General features: G+C 39.6%; 1 protein-coding gene across 1 annotated transcript; it reads left to right on the forward strand.

Annotated features, from left to right (window-relative positions):
- The first annotated feature begins 642 nt into the window (after positions 1-642).
- On the forward strand, positions 643-13,392 carry Sntn (sentan, cilia apical structure protein). The gene is made up of 4 exons (XM_031345313.1): positions 643-766; positions 2,745-2,779; positions 9,145-9,284; positions 12,465-13,392. Exons 1-4 carry the CDS (start codon positions 657-659, stop codon positions 12,621-12,623), a joined length of 444 nt encoding a protein of 147 aa, XP_031201173.1. The 5' UTR covers positions 643-656; the 3' UTR covers positions 12,624-13,392.
- The last annotated feature ends 6,413 nt before the right edge of the window (positions 13,393-19,805 follow it).

A 19,805-nucleotide genomic window follows, 5' to 3' on the forward strand; every position in this document is an offset into this window, starting at 1 on the left:
GAATTAGATTCATTTGACTGAGATAAGGAACCCAAACTGTAAATCTAGTTTCACTAACCTTACAATGGGTTCTCCTTGTTTTGACTTAGACACGGAACCCTCCGCTGTGGTCTGCAGGTCTCTGCATAACCGTTCTTCTCTTCAGCTTCCATGAAAGCTACACTGTCCATCAGTCACAGGGACCTTTGTGCTTCTCTGTTCTGATCAGCACACAATAGATGTCACAGCCTTACCTCCAATATAGACCACTTGCCCTTGCACCTAGTTAACATCTACCCATCAAGTGTCACTTCCTGAAGGATGCTTCACCTGATGGCTGACTGACCTCTTGGCTTACATAGGACAGCGCTTTACAGCTACCACATTTTAAACATCTACCTAATTAATGTTAGTCATTCCAGTAAACACACTGAGACTAAGATTTGTGTCAAATCCCGATCACTGTCCTATTGATTGTAGAACCCTGAATAGCATGTGGCCCACAAGAGACACTCAGATATTGATTAAACATATGATTCAACACCTACATTCAATAACACTGGGAGAAAGTTTTTCAAGTGTCATTGTTCAGTTGCCATGGGATGAATTACATTAGTAACAGTGAGCAGGTGACTGTTGCTTAGGATGGGCCGATACACAACAGGGGAAGCCAGAGTATGGGCGGCTGTATGCATAGCACCTGGGACCACACGATCCACTCAAAAGAAGAGCCCAGTCCTTCTGAAGCCCCAGCATCCATTTCAGCACCTAGTGAAATGCCTAAAAGGTCAGTGACTTTTGACTTGCCTTTAGAGGGTTTCAGTAAACTTGTAGATATAGTTCCAGTCTAATCATCTCCATAAGTTGATAGCCATGACATTGAAAACTTGCTGTCTCTGGCAATCCAAGTCCAAATTAAAGTTAAGATGGAGAAACAAGGAGAACAAACTTGACGCTTTGCCTGTGAACTGAAAATATGGAATTACACAAAGATCTTTGATTGCCTCTTGAGATATATTTGCAAATTAAACTTGGTTCTCATTTCTACTGTACAATGTAGTCTTCAAATGTATCCTTGATGGGAGAAATGTTCACATCATTCAAATGTGTAAACTGGGTCTAACAAGTCAAAAATGTTCCTTTTCATGGAATCCCATTTATGATACCAACATTAAGTCCAAAAGCAGTATTGGAACACTTAACAAGAATAAGGTACTCTGCCAGTCAGAGTAAGGTACTCTCTGTGGGATAAACTGTTGAGCTCTGGCTTGTCAGAGGCTTCACTTTCTAATGGAGGAGACAGAAAATCAATCAGGTGATAAAAACCAACACGTGCCATATGGCAAGTGCTCATAGTGAAAGGGAAAATATGGCACCTCCTCCATCCTAAGTGCACATAGTGAAAGGGATGAAGATGGCACCTCCTCCATCTTAAGTGTATATTGTGAAAAGGGAAAAGATGGCACCTCCTTAAACCTGCCACACATCCTAGAGGTGTAGAGGTTTCAGAAAATCAGCAGGAACTCACAGAGAAGAGCCTGGGGGTCCTAACATGTGTTGTGGGCAGGCAGGCAGTACCTACAAGGGAGAAAAGTAAAGCTTCCCCCACCAAAAAGCAGTAACACCCCTAATACTTGATGCCAAATCCAGGTCTCCAATCCAAAATTCCCTTCTAAGGACGTGCAACAGTATTCCACTGCCGACCATGCCCTGTTGTTCTTTGTTTTTCCTACCATTTGAGAATGGGAGATGTGAAAAATCGTACAAATTTTGATGTACTGCTTATAAAGTGGCTGCCCTCTTCTTGTCTTCCATAGGGCTACTTTCTACCTACTTCAGATTTGGAGGTGAAATATTTCCCAAATACATCTCTGACATGTGGTCCCCACTTGCCTTGTTTTATGAGGCTCTAAGTCTCAGTAATCTCAAATCCTAACCCTGGAGCCTTACCTTTACCCAGTTTCCTTTCTTTAGTTTCCAATTGTGTTTGCTTGAGTTCTTTCATCATTTCCCTTACTTCAGGGACTCTCTCAGTAAAATGCACCCTCTACTGGAAGCATGCCTCCTCCTGTTTCACTGATTCACTAGGCTTGTTTTGTTACCCTGACTGTAGACAAGGTTAGCCCTTCTCTTTGTATGTGTTTCTGTTGATCAGTAAGGCATTACCTGTTTGATATCTGTCTTTCTCACTAGACCCTAAACTGCAAGAGAACATGTCTCTACCACCCACTAATGCATCTCATTCCCAGATTAGGGAGGTAGGCTAAATAGCTAGAGGAAATGCACTTAAAGCTTAGCACTCTATACTGTTTTATAAACAAGAATTTATGATTTTCCTTTTTCATCTGAGTGGAGTTCCAGGTCTATGACAGCTTCACTCCAAGCAGCTATGTAGTAACATGGAATGATGACAGCCCCAGCATCTACAAGTGGCTTCAAAGAGCTAGGAAGGACTTCTGCATTCCATCTTCCTGGCCACAGAGAAGCTCACAGTAACACCTTCTCCTTTGTTCCCTTCCCAGTTGAAGGAACTGAAGTCACAGGGCCATATAAGAATCAGGAATATGTGGATTTGTGCATTAGGGCCAGCCATGGCCATGCTTTTTTTTTTTTTTTTTTTTTTTTTTTTTTTTTTTTTTTTTAACTATGTGGCAAGTACTTGCAAGGACATCTGTTGAAGACAATGCTTTAAATCATGTATTGCTTTATGCAGACATCAGTGTCTGAACTTGAAAATCACTATATTTCTTTTATTTTGTTGGCAGTGTTTCAATATCTAAACAACTAGCTTCAATCAAAGGTAAGCCATGGATGGGTTGACATGTATACCTCTCCTGCTCCATAACAACAGGCCGAGAGTTAAAATTAATAAGCTCAAGAGTGGCCAAGTGAGATAAAACATCAAACAAGAATGCCCAAGATCTGGTTAAACATCAAACATTCATGAAACTTTTTCTCTCCATTCTATTTGGATTTATGCTCTTCATGTGTTTAGGGGTTAGTGATATAGGGTAAGTACACAAATGTATTTAATACCAAGGTAGGAGAGTATTAGGGGACTTGTTGACCTGGGGAATATTGAACAGGGCCTTAGGAACTGTCAGATTTGTCTATACTACCTATATATACTTGGGCAGAAGATGTGTGCTCAACAAGATGCCTCTTTTTCACTTGAAAAAGTAACTTCTATGAGAAAATTTTCTAAATTGAGATGATTCTGATACCTCATAGAGTTAACTGTGGTGATTCTGCAATACTAATTTGCTAGGGTCTCACCAAATCCAGTGCTTAATGTGTACTATCCCATGCTTTAGGGAAAAGAAAGAGGCAAACACAGAAAATGGCTCTGAAGTTGTCAGTTCAGTTTAACACACATATTGCAATTTTACTCATTTCTTCTTAGTCTTTTAATTTACTTACGAGAATGTGTTAAATTACTATTGTGGTTTGCAGTCTATTTCCTTGGATAACACGGATCTGGGAGACAGACGAGATAATACAAAGTTTTAAATTTGAGAGCTATGGAGATGATATGCTTAGGGAATAAAAGAAGTACAACAGAGGGGCAACAAAGCCCCTCTGTTGTTTTAAGAAAGACTCCTGAAGAATAGTTTCCTGGAAAACTCTTAGAATCAGTGAGAACTTGAGAAAGGAACCAGTTTGGTTTTGTGACTTTGGGTAAGTTATTCAATCTCTTTATGCCTCAATTTCCTCATCTGTAAACTGGACCTACTTCAAAGGATTGGCCCAAGCATTAAATGAGTTGAGTCACATCTACTACCCAGTATTCACTGCTGTGGTCTATTCTAAGAGGTCAGTGTTGTTCTGAAGCCTAGATCAAATGCTGCATGTTATCTTCTTATGAGATGCATAGAGTAGGAATGAACTGTAAATAGTTCAAAATTGACTTCAATGGGTTATGGTAAAGAAGAGAGTAACACAAAGCAGTCCTGAAGAGCTGATTTTCACCCATACCCATGCCCAAATCCTAAAGACAGGACAGTAATAAGAGCTGCCTTTCCTTTTATAACACAAAATGGTCACTTACAATATGCTTCTAATAATTCATGAGTCTGTACAAGGCAGACAGAGAAAATGTTAGGCGACAACCTGCTGGGTTTATTAAGGGAAGAAGCAAACTGTGAAGATGGGACACAAAAAGGCCTTAGAAAAATATCTTCCACATTGGTAGGACAAACAACTCTTTGCTATCTCTTAATTTAAATATTTCCAGCTCTATTTTTACCATGAGCATATGTTATTTTACAGTTGGGAGAAAAATGTGTGCTTTTAAGAGAGGTAGGATAAGAATGTGAAGTTGTATCATCCAGATGGAGTCCCATTCAGAGAACCAGACTTAAACTCCACCAGGGCTGGGAAATGCCTACCTTCCACAACCAGCATAGGTGCCTTTGCACAGACTTACTCCAAAATAGCTGGTCTTTCTGTCGGCTTTGCAGTTATATAGACCCTTCCATCTCTGAGCGGTGTGATTTTACTAAGCATAATCTCTCCAAGAGTAGGTTTCTAATATGTAAAACTGAGACACAAATAGTACCCACCCCTGTGGGTGTGAGACAGCATTAAATAAGATTATGTTTGAAAGGCCCCTGAACTGTATAACAAAATAAGATGCCCATCATTTTTAAGGAACTCACCAGGCAGGCACATCCAGCAGAGTGTCACCAACTGCTGTCCTCCAAGGACAGACTCAGTAGAGAAGATCTTGTTATACCATCTCTGTTTTTTGGTTATTGTTCAACAAATTGACCAGTTCAAATTAATCATGGATTTATTTCCTAAAAAATAATTAATGTGTTCCATCCAGGCAACCACTTCTTCAAAACAAGACATTGTACATAGGAATCATTCTTCAGCATCTTAAATTTGACATCAAGATTATTAAAAATGGACAAAGTAGCACAGTACATGTGTACATGTACATGCACACACACATATGGATGGACAGACCAGGAGCTATAAGAAACGTGCCCATCTCCCAGTATTTAGTGAGCAGTAACATGCTAGACACTTCCTGGAAGTGGCAGAGATTGAGGGATGAGATAGCTAGGGATGGGGCAAGAAAGAGCTAAGAAGTGAGTGACATTTCTCTGAGGCTGGTATCCCTAGGAAGTTGACATTTCAGATCAGGAGAAACAGAAGTTACAAGTCAAAAGCACAAATCACAAGAGCATAAAATTGAGACTCTGAAAGTAAAAGGGAGACTGAGGAGAAGGAGAGTAAAGTAAGTTTCTTAGCTGTTGACGGAGCAAATTGTTGCAAGGCACAGTCCAAAGCATTGCAGGCTCAACAGGAAAAAAGCAAGCAGACCGTTGCCTGAGTGCATCAGCTCAGATTTTTGACATTTTGAATGCCAGCTCTCCCACTTACTGGTAACCTGTTACCAGCTGTCTTAGTCAGGGTTTCTATTCCTGCACAAACATCATGACCAAGAAGCAAGTTGGGGAGGAAAGGGTTTATGCAGCTTACTTCCACATTGCTGTTTATCACCAAAGGAAGTCAGGACTGGAACTCAAGCAGGTCAGGAAGCAGGAGCTGACACAGAGGCCATGGAGAGATGTTCCTTGCTGGCTTGCTTTCCCCTGGCTTGCTCAGCCTGCTCTCTTATAGAATCTAAGACTTCCAGCCCAGGGATGGCACCACCCACAAGGGGCCCTACCCTCTTGATCACTAATTGAGAAAATGCCCCACAGCTGGATCTCATGGAGGCACTTCCCCAACTGAAAATCCCTTCTCTGTAATAACTCCAGCCTGTGTCAAGTTGGCACACAAAACCAGCCAGTACACCAGCCAAGTCCTATTTGGTCTTCACTGATTAAATGATAGTTTGAAGGAGAAACCAAGTGCTTTCCAAAAAACAAAGACATTGGTTTGCCTCCAAACTGGTCTTTAGTGCAATATGTATTAAACATCCCAGCAGATTTCTTAAGACCAGCAAACTTAATCTAAACTTTATTTGAAGAGAAAAGGCTCTAGAATAACCACAACAGTATGGAAAATGCATGAAGTAACAAGAGCCACTCTCTAGATTGGTAAGAATTTGTTTATAGTTACAGTTACCAAGAGAGCAGAATGTCAGTCAACAAAGAAAGGTACAGAACACAGACTCAAGGAACTGACCAGAGGTCTGAAAATGCACACACACATATATTCTGTCTGTCTGTCTGTCTGTCTGTCTGTCTGTCTGTCTGTCTGTCTGTCTGTCTCTCTCTCTCTCTCTCTCTCTCTCTCTCTCTCTCTCTTTCTCTCTTTCTCCCTCCTCCTCCTCTTCTGCTTCCTCCTCCTCCTCTCTCTCTCTCTACTCTGCTTCTCTCTCTCCTCTCTCCTTCTCTCTCTCTCCCCCTCTCCTCTACCCCCTCTGTGTGTATTTCACACTCATACTTTTATGCATTGCATTCTCTCCCTCCCTTACTCCTTCTCTTTCTCTCCCTCTCTCCTCCCTCCCTCCTCTATCTGCCCCCACACTTCTGAACTTTTACCCGTACTTCTGTCATCTGTATGTCTTCCTTTGAGCACCACCGATTCAGTTCATTAGTCTTATTTATTCATAGGCTGACTTTTTAAATTGAATTTTGAAGTCCTTATAGGTTCTAGACATTAATACCTGTCAGCTGCAGACTTTCCTCCACTCTGCAGGCTATGCTTTGCTCTGGAAATTGATTCTATTGCTGTACAGAGGTTTTTGTTTTTGTTTTTGTTTTTGTTTTTCATGGTACACAATCCCGTTTTATCAATCTTTAGGATTATTTGATGTGCTATTGTGGTCAATTTTCTGAAAGTTCTCAGCTGGGAATAGTGACATACACCTTTAATCCCAGCACTCCAAAGGCAAAGGCAGGTAGATATCTGAGTGCAAGGCCAACCTGATCTACAAAGTAAGTTCTAAGACAGCCAGGGCTACAGAAAGTCTGTCTCAAAAGAAAAAGGAACTGCCTATCTTTCTCTACATTTGGCTCTTACACTAAAATCTTTGATTTCTTCTTTACCCTATGTTGTCGTTGCTGCTGTTGTTTTTAATTTTTTGTGAATTGGCTTTTTCCTGTATGTGTTTGTATATCAAGTGTGTGTATCTGATGCCTGTGGAGGCCAGAGAAGCTGTCAGATGCCCCAGAACTAGAGACAATTATGAGATGCCATGCTGAAAAGTGCACCCAAGTCTTCTGAAGAGCCAGTGCTCTTCAACTCTGAGTTATCTCTCTAGACCCTCAGCCAACTTTGGACAAAAAGAGTTCAGTGAAGGAAATGCTTTCAAGTATTGGTACTGGAGCAATGGGGTCATCCCCAGATGAAGCAAAGACATGACTTCACTTTGAGTCACCTACTTTACTCAAAATTGAGTTGGAATCCATTATTAACTTAAATGGAACATAAAGTTTTTTTGTGGGGGTGGGAGTGAGAAATCTTTAAGAGAAAAATAAAACAAATGATTCCAAAAGGAAAGTCTTGAGATATTGGACCCATCAAAATAAAATACCTTTCCCTGAAAAAAGAACCTGCTGAAAAAATTAAAATACAGCAGGTGGGACATGGGTAGGATGGTTCAGTGGGCTAAAGGCCTTTGTCATGCAAGCCTATTGACCTGGGTTCGGTCCCTATTGTAAGAGAAAACTGACCCCTACAAGTTGTTCACTAATTCCACAAATACACATATCATGGGACACATGCATCCTTGCACACACACACACACACACACACACACAAACATACAAGTGCACACATTAAAAGAAGAAATTTAAAAGATAATCTATAGACTAGGAGAAAATGCTTAAAAATCTCTTATGCTATAATGACATATCTTAAGTAGATTCAGAACTTTCAAAATTGAAATATTCTAAACTTTCCATCTAAATATGGACAAAGTTCATTAATAGACTTCAATAGATATTTCATCAAGAAATGTACACAGATGGTAAATAAACACACAAAAAGATTTTTTAGCCTAGTTAGTCATTAGAAGTACAAACAAAGAGCATGCTGACATATTCTTAACACCTGCCAAAGTGGCACAATAAAAATAGTGACAAAGCCAAATGCTTGAAAGGAAGAAAAAATAAAACAGATTTTTTTATGCATTATTAAATATATAAAACCCAAATATGCATGTATATTTATATGTATCCTCTTGATTAATGCTTATTTATCTACTAAATCATAAGACACATATGAGCAGAGATCACATCTAATCTTGTCTCTTTGGTGTACTGAGCCTTCCTCTAACTGAGCATTCATTGACTCCATGACAGCTGCCTATTGCCTGATCTGAGAGCTGTGAGATATATTGCTCTTCCTCTTACTCACTCACTCACTCACTCACTCACGGCTTTGACTAGCCCTACTATGCAGCAGACATTGGTGCTATTGGGAATATAGGGTTGAAAACAAAGGGGTGGCCTCTGGCTTCATGGAGAGTGTTGTCAAGTTGGAGAGAAAAGTCAACATGGCACAGCTATAAAGTGCGATTGTCTTGTCCCTGCAGATGTATTGGTATATAGAGTTGTTTAAATGGGTCTTTGCATCTCTGTGTGCATTGGATGCTGCCCACTGGGAAGGAAGGAATCAGCACTGTCTTCCCCATCAAGGACCCTAAATTAGAGAAACTGGAGCATCACAGTATTTGAGTAAAAGACCTGAGATGCAAATGTAACTATGTCACAGCTTGCCCTGATGCTATTACTCTTATCATACTCACATGAAGTAACACCATCTCTAACAGAATATAAATTGCATGAAAACAGGACTTGAAGTCTTTACATGATGTCTCCTTAATACCAAAAGATAAGATTAGCATGCAGTAGGTACTTGGTAAATATTTGCTGAGTAACTGAATGCAAGTACATATTAGAAAACCAAGGCTTAATGAAGTAAGGGGCTTTCCCAGGGCCACATGGTAAGCAGGTGTCAAATCTCAGCCCTTCTAGCTCAAATGCTGTGAAAGGAAACTTTGTGCTGTATTGCTTAAAGAGACAGAGTCAGATAATCCCAAACAGGGAGTAATTAAGAAGAGGGGCAATGTGCCCAAGCACTGGGTCACATTGACACAATTTCAAACTTATTCCCCACAGTTCCTGTGGAAGACACATCCCTGGGTTTGCACAAAGCATCATTCTCATTCTGATTCTTCACTGCACATTTCTCCTCTCCTAGCTTTGAAGAAGGGGTCAGATCTGGAAAAAGCCATTGCTACTATTGCTCTGGTTTTCAGAAATGCCTCTGACCCTGATGGCAAACTTGGGAGAGCCACTGCCAAGAATCTGCTACAAACTCAGTTTAGGAATTTCACAGAGGTAAGAGAATTATAGACAAGCCTCACACCAAACAGCAAGGAACTCCAGCTCCAGGATGTCATCGTATTATTTCAATCAACAAATGTTTATTGACTATATCCTGTATCTAAGTTGTCCACTTAATGTGATGAATGAGCTAACATGTGGGCATGGTGGCTAAGAGCTGAAATTCCAGCTGAATAGTCAAATGGCAAAATACTGGAACCATTCTTGCTGTGAGAAACCAAAGAAAAGATTCTGAACATTAAAAAATAAATATAGTGTAAGTATGAGCAAGAATTACCTGTTATATTATTTAATTTTTCTGACACCTTCTACTATTGATTTACATGATGTCATATGCATAAGTTCATACTTTGTGACTATGCTGACCAATGGAAATTTTACAAGAAAGAAAAGAGGATATACCCAAGCCTAAGCCACCAAGATTTACTCTGCTCCCTTTGATGAGCAAGAGCCTGTTCTAACAAAATATGTAAAAATTGTCTATATGTTCCTAGTATGCTCTGAGATATTAAAAAGATAACAATTGTCTTTCTATAAGTATGTGTATGTGTATATGTATATGTATATGGTTTTAGTATGCTAAATTATATAATATATCACTTGCTGGGAAGAGCCAGATCCTTTATAGCTTTCAGTGAGCCTGTAGTTCTGTCAATGTATGTGTATATATGTGTCAGTGTATGTGTGTGTGTGTGTGTGTGTGTATGTGTGTGACTGTGTATGTATGTGTACATATGTATGGTATAACATATATGAAAATGACTGCAGGGATCCGAGGAGATGGCTCAATAAGTAAAACACTTGCTACACAAGCATGAGAGCCTAAGTTTGAATCTTCAGCACCCATCATAGCAAGTGTACCCAGCAGTGCTAGAATAAGATGGGAGTTGGAGTCAGGAGAATCCCTGGAAGCAATCTGGCCCCCTATGTGCGTGTATTGAAAGGTAAGCAATGGGAGAGCCTGAGTCAAACAAGGCAGAAGATGAGGATGAACACCTGAGGTTGTCCTCTGACTTCCAAATGCACACCTACCTGCATTACACATACAACACACATATCATATATACATAACACACTCACACCCCTCTTTCTACACACACACACACACACACACACACACACATAGATAGACACACACAACTAGAAAGTAATGATAATGAGGCTTAGTATTCTTTGAGAGTTATGCTTAATTTTTCTTGTTAAAATATTTTTCTAAGTATTCTGTATTATAACTGCATGTTTTGAAAATATTTTTTAAGCAAAAACTTTTTAAGCAGAAATACTTGGTAGAACTTGAGATAAACTGTTTGGGGAGGGGCTTTTAAATAAAGAGGCGGGAACTGATCTTATTGTCATATTTGCCTGCATCTATTACCAAAATAAATTATGTATCCCAGAGAGAACAAAGACCCCTAGGGGTCAGATCTCTGGAGAGCATTTAACCAGCATAAGGAGGAGTGAGTGGGAACATCATCCTGATATAAACTGTCATCCTTCTAAAAATATCATTCATTAGGAAGATGCCCTCAGCTTTGTGTCCTACAGTGTCAGTAAAAGCAAATGAGGCAGCCAGTTTCTGCAGCAGACACAGCCATGTCTGAATGCAGTCTCTGTGGTGAACAGATCCAGGAAGCCAAGCCTTATTTCAGGGCAATGGAAGGGATGGTTCATCCAAGGGCATCCTCTGGATCAATGGTGCTGGTTAAACTTTGTCAACATATGAAATGAAAACCCTGCCTTAGCCCAACAGTGAAGCTCTCTGTCTCTAAGGCAGATGGGTGAGCACTAGTGGCCATCAAATAGTTCATGTTGTGGTGACTTCCAACCATTAAATTGTTCTCTTTGCTACTTCATAACTGTAATTTTGCTACTGTTATGAATCATTATGTAATTATCTCTTTCCGATCCCTGTGAAATGCTCACGGGACTCTGAATGGTTTGTGACTTACAGGCTGAGAACCACTGTTTTAAACCCTCTGCAAAGGGAGTGAGAAGTCCTCTGGTAAAATGTGTGGCTCTGTTTTGCTAAGCCTAGGTCTTAAAGAGAATGTTACCTTTCTTATAGACCTAAGCACAATTTCTAAAAACATAATCACTAGTAAAATACAGTAAAACTAGCACCTGTGAACATTGCCTAGAAGATATTAAAACAGAATGACTGGTTAACCCTTCAGTGACCAGAGCTTAGCAGCCTCCTGATCCTTCCATATGCAAAACAGAGGGAGCAGAAAAACTTACACTACCATGACCTTTAGGAAAACTGGGCAGTCACAACAGGAAAGTCCTATCTTTTATTGAGCTCTGCCCCTTTCCAAGTACTGTTCACCTATCTTGTAGCAAATGGTCAAGAGATCTTTTGACTCTAAAGATGTTGGCCTGTGGACAGCGAGCCTAGAGAGACAAGGATGAGCTTAGACTGTAATGGAATGCACCACCAATCCAAAAATGTCTCAAGCATTCCTGAAACTTTTGCAGCCAGTGCACAGATGAGCATTTGTGGTTAAACTGAACGCACACACAGCTATGCACCAAAGCAACTCAAACGACATTTCTGTGCTTAATGTCAAAGTTTCCAGCTGTTGTTTGAAATGGTTGAAACTGAAAGGGCTCTCCATCTACTTGCTGTTCAGATGTTTTCCTGCAGTCTATGTATGACATCTATGTGCCTGGGTATGATTGACAATCAGATTAAATGTTGAACAATCACACAAAGCAATGTGCGTTCTTCTAGCACAGTTTATTCTGTGGTTCTGAATAATCTCACAGTCCAGGAAACAAATAAGTTTTACATCCTATAGTGAAGAGATTATATATTTAAATCTGAAAACATAGAAAATTCTGTGTCTGAAGAAAGGCAAAATAACTTACTAGTTAAGAGTATAACTCTGGGATCAGGCAGATAAGGCCAGAAATCTTAGCTCCACAGAAAAAGCTGCTTACTTTGAAGCAAGTTACTTAATTCTCGGGTGGTCCACCACAGCTCAGGTATAATAGAAGTACATATGCAGGAAGATTAGTGTAAGGATTTTCAGAGACAAGCCATGGAAGGATTTCCCCAGTGCTTATGTGATGGCACTGGCCCTGCTAGATTGTTAATAACATACACATTGCTCTTTACCACCTCTAAATATGAAGTTTATATACAAGAGAGGTTCACTTATTCTTTATTTTCAGAGAGAAGAAACCACACCAAAATACCAAGACATCCTTTCTGATCTTGATGAGCACACAGAAAATAAGCTGGACTTTGAGGACTTCATGATCTTGCTCCTGAGCCTCACCATCGTGTCAGATCTGCTACAAAATATATGGGGTGAAAATACTATGAAATAAACAAATGTAAACATGTGCATGGGCAAAATGATGGCCAAAGCTATGTCACATCATTAAATGTGTCTCTATCTGATTTGTAATAACTGTGGGACTACAACTCTCTTCAGAAATGTTTGAATGCTATGATTTGTGACACAATGACCTGGATACCACTTTTGATGAGTGAATAGCAACTTAAAGGCATTCCCCACTGAGCATGGAATCACATTTATTCATTGCTCATGCAATCACATCTGTGAGCATCTTCTTGGTAACATTATTTTAAAAATTCAGAAATGAGAGGCCAGATAACTCCTTTCCTTTCTAGTGTTTACACAATTCCAGAAGAAGAAATAAGACACACAACAGTAATTTCTGTGTCTATGTTTATGCAAGATTGTGTATTGTATTTGTGTGGTAGTAACTGCACATGTACATATGGTAACCAGAGGTCAATCTCCAGTGTTCTTTTTCAAGTGATCTCTATCTTAATTATTCAGCTTTCATTGTCCTGGGGCTCACTGAGAGGTTAAGTTGGCAGAACAGTGATCCCCTGGGACTCACCTGTCTCTACCCCCCCAGTGCTGGCACTTTTTCCATGCCCAGCTTTTGTAAGTGGGTTCTAGGGATCAAGCTCAGATGCGAGTGCTTTAACAAATGACCCATCTCCCCAGCTCAAAACAACTATTTAATGAGTTTAAAACACACTATAATTATAAATAAAATGAGGATTACAGAATAATAACATAGTTTATTACAATAGCTTTTGCTCAAATATCAGACCCTTTCTGATATACAAAAGAAAAAAAAAAAAAAAACCTGTGAGTCAGTGGTTGCCAGAGTCTGAGTTGAAAGTGAGATTGTCTATAAAGGGACACATGGAGATCTTAAGGGGATAACAGTGTTCTTGTTATCTGAGTAAATGCATTTGTCAAACTCTTAAAACTTTACACTAAAATGGATAAATTATATATATGTAAATTATGAAGTATACCTAAATAAATATGAGTTTTAAGAATCTTCCAGGGTCTGTACTAAATCCCTTTGATCCCAGCACTTGAGCACAGAAGGATCAAGAGTTCAAGACAAATCTTGACTGTGATACATGAGACTGTAGGTATGCACGCACATGCACACACACACATATATACACACACGTACACATATACACATGTGCACACATACATACACACACATATACACACACAATACACACTCATACACACAGGTACACAGACATGAACACATACCTACACACACACATACACACACTCATATGAAAATACAAACATACATGTGCATGCACACACACATGTTATGTGATAATCTCTAAGACAGAGTCTCATAAAAGCTTTTATTCATGCCTGAGGAGTGTAGGCCTTCAGGGGGTCAGCACAACAGATGGTGACAAATATTCAAGTTCCTTCAGAAAAGTTACTAGACACCAGGCAGAACACAAGTCTTCCTTGACCATGTGCCCTTACACATGCCTTTTCTTCCGTTTTTAGAGAGGACTATGCATATTTCCCAGCCTCATGATGACTTAGGCTCATCTAAGTCATCCATCCAGGGTCAGGATCTTATCTTTGTGCAGGAAAGGAAAGAGAAGTCCTTGTGTTCTAATCACAGCTGCACGTCACAGTGCCCAACACCCGACATTTATATTCTTTCTCCTGCCAGCTGACTCTTAAAGGATGGCACAGGGTAAGAGTCACAGTGTATATCTTCCAGAAGTTAAGAGCCAGCAAGTCCCTCAGGGAGATGTTACACTTTTTGACTTTGTTGACTTTTTGCAAAACACCTGGTAGGACCATGTCTCTCGGCTTCCTTACAGGTGCGTAGGACTAGGATTTGGCCAGCATCACCTAAGATGGAGAGATATACTTCAGTTCCAGGTACAAGTTTTTTCAACTCAGGCTCCTCCAATTTCTCTGGGTCCCTGGGCTATGACAACTAGAGAAAAGTACCATGGAGACTACTCGAACCACCAGAACCACCAGCCTGGGTCTTGAGAGGAGCTGAGTGAGAAAAGAACCCTAAACAAACAGACATGTCATTTACCTGTGAAATAAACCTTTTTTTAGATAGATAAGAATACTCTCATTCATGTTAAAGTTATTCTAACATCCAAGTCCCTATCTCATGTTCTGCATTATCCCTAGACAAACACTGCCAGGATCACACACATAGAAAGTGTGGATATTTCAGTCTTTCTTAGAAGGGGGAACAAAATACAAATGGGAGGAGATACAGAGACATAGTGTGGAGCAGAGACTGAAGGAAAGGCCATCGAGAGACTGCCCCACCTGGGGTCCATTCCATGTTGTTACCAAACCCAGACACTATTGTGGATGCCAACAAGTACTTGCTGAAAGGAGCCTGATATAGCTGTCTCCTGAGGGGCTCTACCAGTGCCTGACAAACACAGAGGTGGATGCTCTCAGCCAACCATGAGCACAGGGTCCCCAATGGAGGAACTGGAGAAAGGACCCAAGGAGCTGAAGGGGTTTGCAGCCCCATAGGAGGAATAATATAAATCAACCAGTACCCCCAGAGCTCCCAGGACTAAACCACCAACCAAAGAATACGAATGGAGAGACCTATAGCTCCAGCTGCATATGTAACAGAGGATGGCCTTGTTGGACATCAATGAAAGGGAAGGCTTGGTCCTGTGAGGAGGAATGCCAGGACAGAAAAGCAGGAGTGGTTTGGTTGGTGAGCAGAGGGAGCAGGGATGAGATAGGGGGAGTTTGGAGGGGAAATAAGGAAAGGGTGATAACATTTGAAATGTAAATAAAGAAAATGTCTAATAAAAAAGAAGAGCATGAAAATCCTTTCAAAAAAAGATAACACCTTTACCACCCTTGAGGCCAGTGGGCTGCAGGTTCTTCTGGTGATGGACCAAATCCACCAAACCCCAGTCCTTGGCACTCTCCTTCCAAACCTCCCATTTCAGTCCAGACATTAGCCTACATAAGCAACATCCCAAACTTGTCCACTCTCCCAAGACTTTAACAGGAAGTAAGTGCGTTCAACCAGAACATTCGAAGTCAATTAGCTAACAAAAGAAGAAAATAAAATCCACTTCTTTGTGTTCAGCTTTCAAATTCTTACTGCTTTTAAGCTATTTGTTTAGAATCAAGTAGAAGAGAAAAAAAACAGGTTTTTTAAAACCAGTTTATTTTTGCAGATGAAAGGTTTTCTGTTTTTTTTTTTTTTTTTCCTCTAATTTCATGTCTACATTTTGGTGTTTCAACTAGAATACAGTTTGGGTTAAAAATTCTATTTATTTTTTAATTTATTTATTTTTTTACTTTTTGAGAATGTCATACATAAATGCTATATTTATATCATTTATATTCCTCCTTCTCCCCCACAACAGTTTGTTCTATACCCCACTGCCTCTCAAATTATTGATCACTTTTTTAATTATTATCATTACACACACAAACACAAACATTTATGTGCTAAGTCCATTTAGAGTTGCTCATATATGTGTTTAGGGCTGACCACTTAAGATTGCATAACTCATTAGGATTTATTCCTAGAGAAAAAATGATTCTCCATATCTCAGCAGCCATTAATTGCCTTTAACACTTTATCTAGAAGTGTGACCTTGTAAGATTTCATTCGTCCACACTGGCATGTCAACGGGTGTTATTGCCGAAGTGTTGTTTTGCAACCGTACTCTTGAGATTTCCTGGGTGCATATTCCTTGTCATACATAGAAGACTATCTCACAACAGACATCCTGGCCCTTTGTTCCTTACAATCTCTCTTCCCCTTCTCTGCAATGCTCCCTAACAGTGTAAGGATTGTGTGCCACATGTTTCAGTTGGGGTTGGATACCTCATGGTCTACTGCTCTCTGTATTTTAACCACTGATGGAACTTTTAAACAGCCTCCATCTGCTTTTTAAAAATGATTTCTTGATGACAGGTGAGAGCTACACTTATCTGTGGGCATTAAATATGTATTTAGAATGCAGTTAAAATTACATTGGCAGTAGGATGTTCTCTTCTAGGGTCTATAACCTCACCAGCCAGGTAGTTGGATCAGAGAACCAGGCATAAATTCCTTCCTATTGAGCAACTTAAATTAGACAGCTAAATGGTTATCCCCAAGTCGTAAGTGCCACTTCCGCATCAGGTTCTTCTGGGCTTGTCACTTCTGTGGTTTGTAGGCTTTACAGCTGTTTAAGATTGTGATTGCCTTTATTAGCTTATGTAAACTTTATATAAAAATGGTGTTTTGTGCATTTACCTAATAACCCTGCAAGAAGCTGGTGATGTAGATACTATTACTACCACCTCACAGATAAAGAAATGCAAGCACAGGACTTTTCATCTTTCCCAAAGCCATACAACTAGCAGGATGAGAGTCTTCTGCTTTAATATTAGATTTCATTGTGAGCAATAATATTATAACTCAACAAAAATAGCTGTGCACACTTCAGGCACTGTGCAAGAGACCAAGGAACCAGCTGGGCCCTGAAAAGCCATTTGGCATTCCTCAAATAGAATCCTGTGGGCTGTCCCCCACCCGACAAAGCTGTTTTTGTCTCAGTCACCAGTAGCTGAATATGGCAATCTTGATGACCAATCAAAAGGTCAAAGTCACACCTTTCAGGGAAGGAAGGATGAGAGCCTGGTGACTGATGAGGAATCTTGGGGTCATTCCAGCAGTCTGGGTTCCCAGTAAGACTTTTCAGATCTCTAACTCAGATGGAAAGTCATATTCCTTTGAGGGGGGCTATCAATTATAGAATCTATTTTTGTCTGATGGAAAGATTTAAAAAAGGGCAAAAGCATATGTATGCTGAAATACTGGTGACAGATAAATCAAGGGAAATGATGCCGAGATCATAGAGATAGATCCACTTGTAGTCCCAGGAGCATGAGTTCTGCTCTGTTTGAAAGGTGCCATATTGAAAATGTGGCTGACCATCATGGATGGGTCTGTAGCACACATCAGTCTTAGAATCTTTTAGTTGCAAAAAAACAATGCCCACTGTGATCATCCATATAAACAAAGCAAAAAAAAAAAAAAAAAAAAAAAAAAAAAAAAAGAAAGAAAAAAGAAAAAAAGGAATGAGCAAATTTATAAAGGAGCAAGAACTTGTAAAGAAAGGAAAGGAAATAGAGTAAAATGAAATCCCTCAAAATACTGGAATCAGAAATTGAAAGGAGAGTTGAGGTTTCCCTTTATCCACATTTCCCCCCATCTTTGTCTCCTCATCTACCTATCTATCTATCTATCTATCTATCTATCTATCTATCTATCTGCCTGTCTATCTATCTATCTTCTATCATCTAGTTTCTATCTATCTCAATCTCTTGACCAGTTTTTTTCTTGTTCTTCATACAACAGCCAAGTAATAAATTAACTGACTTTAATTTTTTCTTTAAATGATCACTTCTCAATAGCATATCTGAAACCCCATCACTAGCTCTCAGAAAGAGAATTCAATTAGTTAATGATAAGTAGGGAGTGTTTCTGGTCTTGTTTTTGTGTCAAGGAAACAAGACACATGCTTACTGAGCAGGTACCTTAGGAGTCAATTTCTCAGAGCAGATCTTCAAGCCAGATCCCAAAGAAGGAAAAGAGAGAGTGAGAAGAAAAAGGCTGACTGAGGACTTAAAAGAATTTCTCAAAGAAAATCCATAGCTTGCACTAGAAAGACTACACTGTTCATTTCCCAGCTATGATCTCAACAAAGTTTCTTGATGGAACAATTTCATTCATTCCTACAAGTTAAACCTTTTGTTCTTCATCATTGTACAAAGGAAACCAACCAGAGTCTCCCTGGGAAGTTTTCCCATGATTAATTATAGCCAAGACATTCCTATACAAGGGCTGTGACACCCTTGCAATTTTCTAAGCATGACAGGAGCATACGCAATCCCGGAACCCCTAATTTTCTTTATTTTAACATCTAAAAGAAGGGCCAAGTTTAAGATCAAGACTGTGCTTTAAATAGTCATTTACAAGGGGAAAAGGCTGGAAAGGGACCAATGGAAGCCCTGAGAATGAACTGAACTTTGGCACAGGTAGAGAGCTAATGAAAAGTCTTATGAAGACCAATCTGCTGGATACAATGAAGGAGATGGGAACCTATGGAATTTGTGTCTGAGATATTTGCTGCATGCATCCTCTTTTCTGAATTTCAATCTGATGACTATGAATTAATATTTCCCTTATAACTAACTATAAAGGGATAAAGTGTTTTTAAAAATAATCAGATTTGGGCAGTCCAAGTAGAGCTGTAAACATGGTTTCTGGAATTCTCTGAGATTCTGAGTATTTTCTATCATTGTCACTTTTTATAAAAGTCCTTTTCATGAGAAACACCATGGATTCCTATTACAAAAGCACAAATCTTTAACCACAACTCTTGACCTAAAGAGTGATTGCCATCAAAATATTTTATTGCTTATGCAATGACAAAATATGAAATATAACTAGCTAGAAGCTATTTATGATCTTTATTTCTCCTACTTGGAGTGAGTTCATTGAATGTCTATAACTATGTCTCTAGAGAAGTGGGCCCAGGAGGAGAGGTACAATCCGCTCCCAGCTCTGCCACCCAGAGTTGTGTGGCTCAAAATTCCCCATTCTCTAAGTGAGCCTCCCCTTTTTTTCAAATACAAATTTACGATTGAAAACAAAATGTATTTCCTTTGAAAGTTGTTAGGAGACTGCAAGGGACAGATTTGTTTAATTGCCTAAATTATTATTATTTTAATTAACAGACACTTCTTATGAACACCTAGTGCACTCAAGTATTGCTGTGTGGTCTTTTGTTTGATTCACAATGACTGATATTGACACCTCATCTTCACCAAGGAAGCATAAATGGCTTCCTTTGGGCCACAGCACAGTAGGCAGTAGATCAAAGCCAGGAATGCAATCCAGGCTTACTGCATGTCACTTACTGCATGTCTCTTATTGCATGCCAGTTACTGCATGTCACTTACTTCATATTACTTATTGCATGTCATTTACTGCATGTCACTGTATATCATTTACTGCATGCCACTTACTACATGTCTTGTTACTTATTGCATGTCACTTACTTCATGTAATTTATTGCATGTCACTTACTGTGTGTCACTTACTACACATAACATCACTATGTCAGTTATTGCATGTCTCTTATTGCATGTCAGTTACTGAATGCCACTTACCACATGTCACTTATCA

This window comes from Mastomys coucha, unplaced genomic scaffold, assembly GCF_008632895.1.
Source record: "Mastomys coucha isolate ucsf_1 unplaced genomic scaffold, UCSF_Mcou_1 pScaffold10, whole genome shotgun sequence".
In the NCBI taxonomy this organism is placed as follows: domain Eukaryota; kingdom Metazoa; phylum Chordata; class Mammalia; order Rodentia; family Muridae; genus Mastomys; species Mastomys coucha.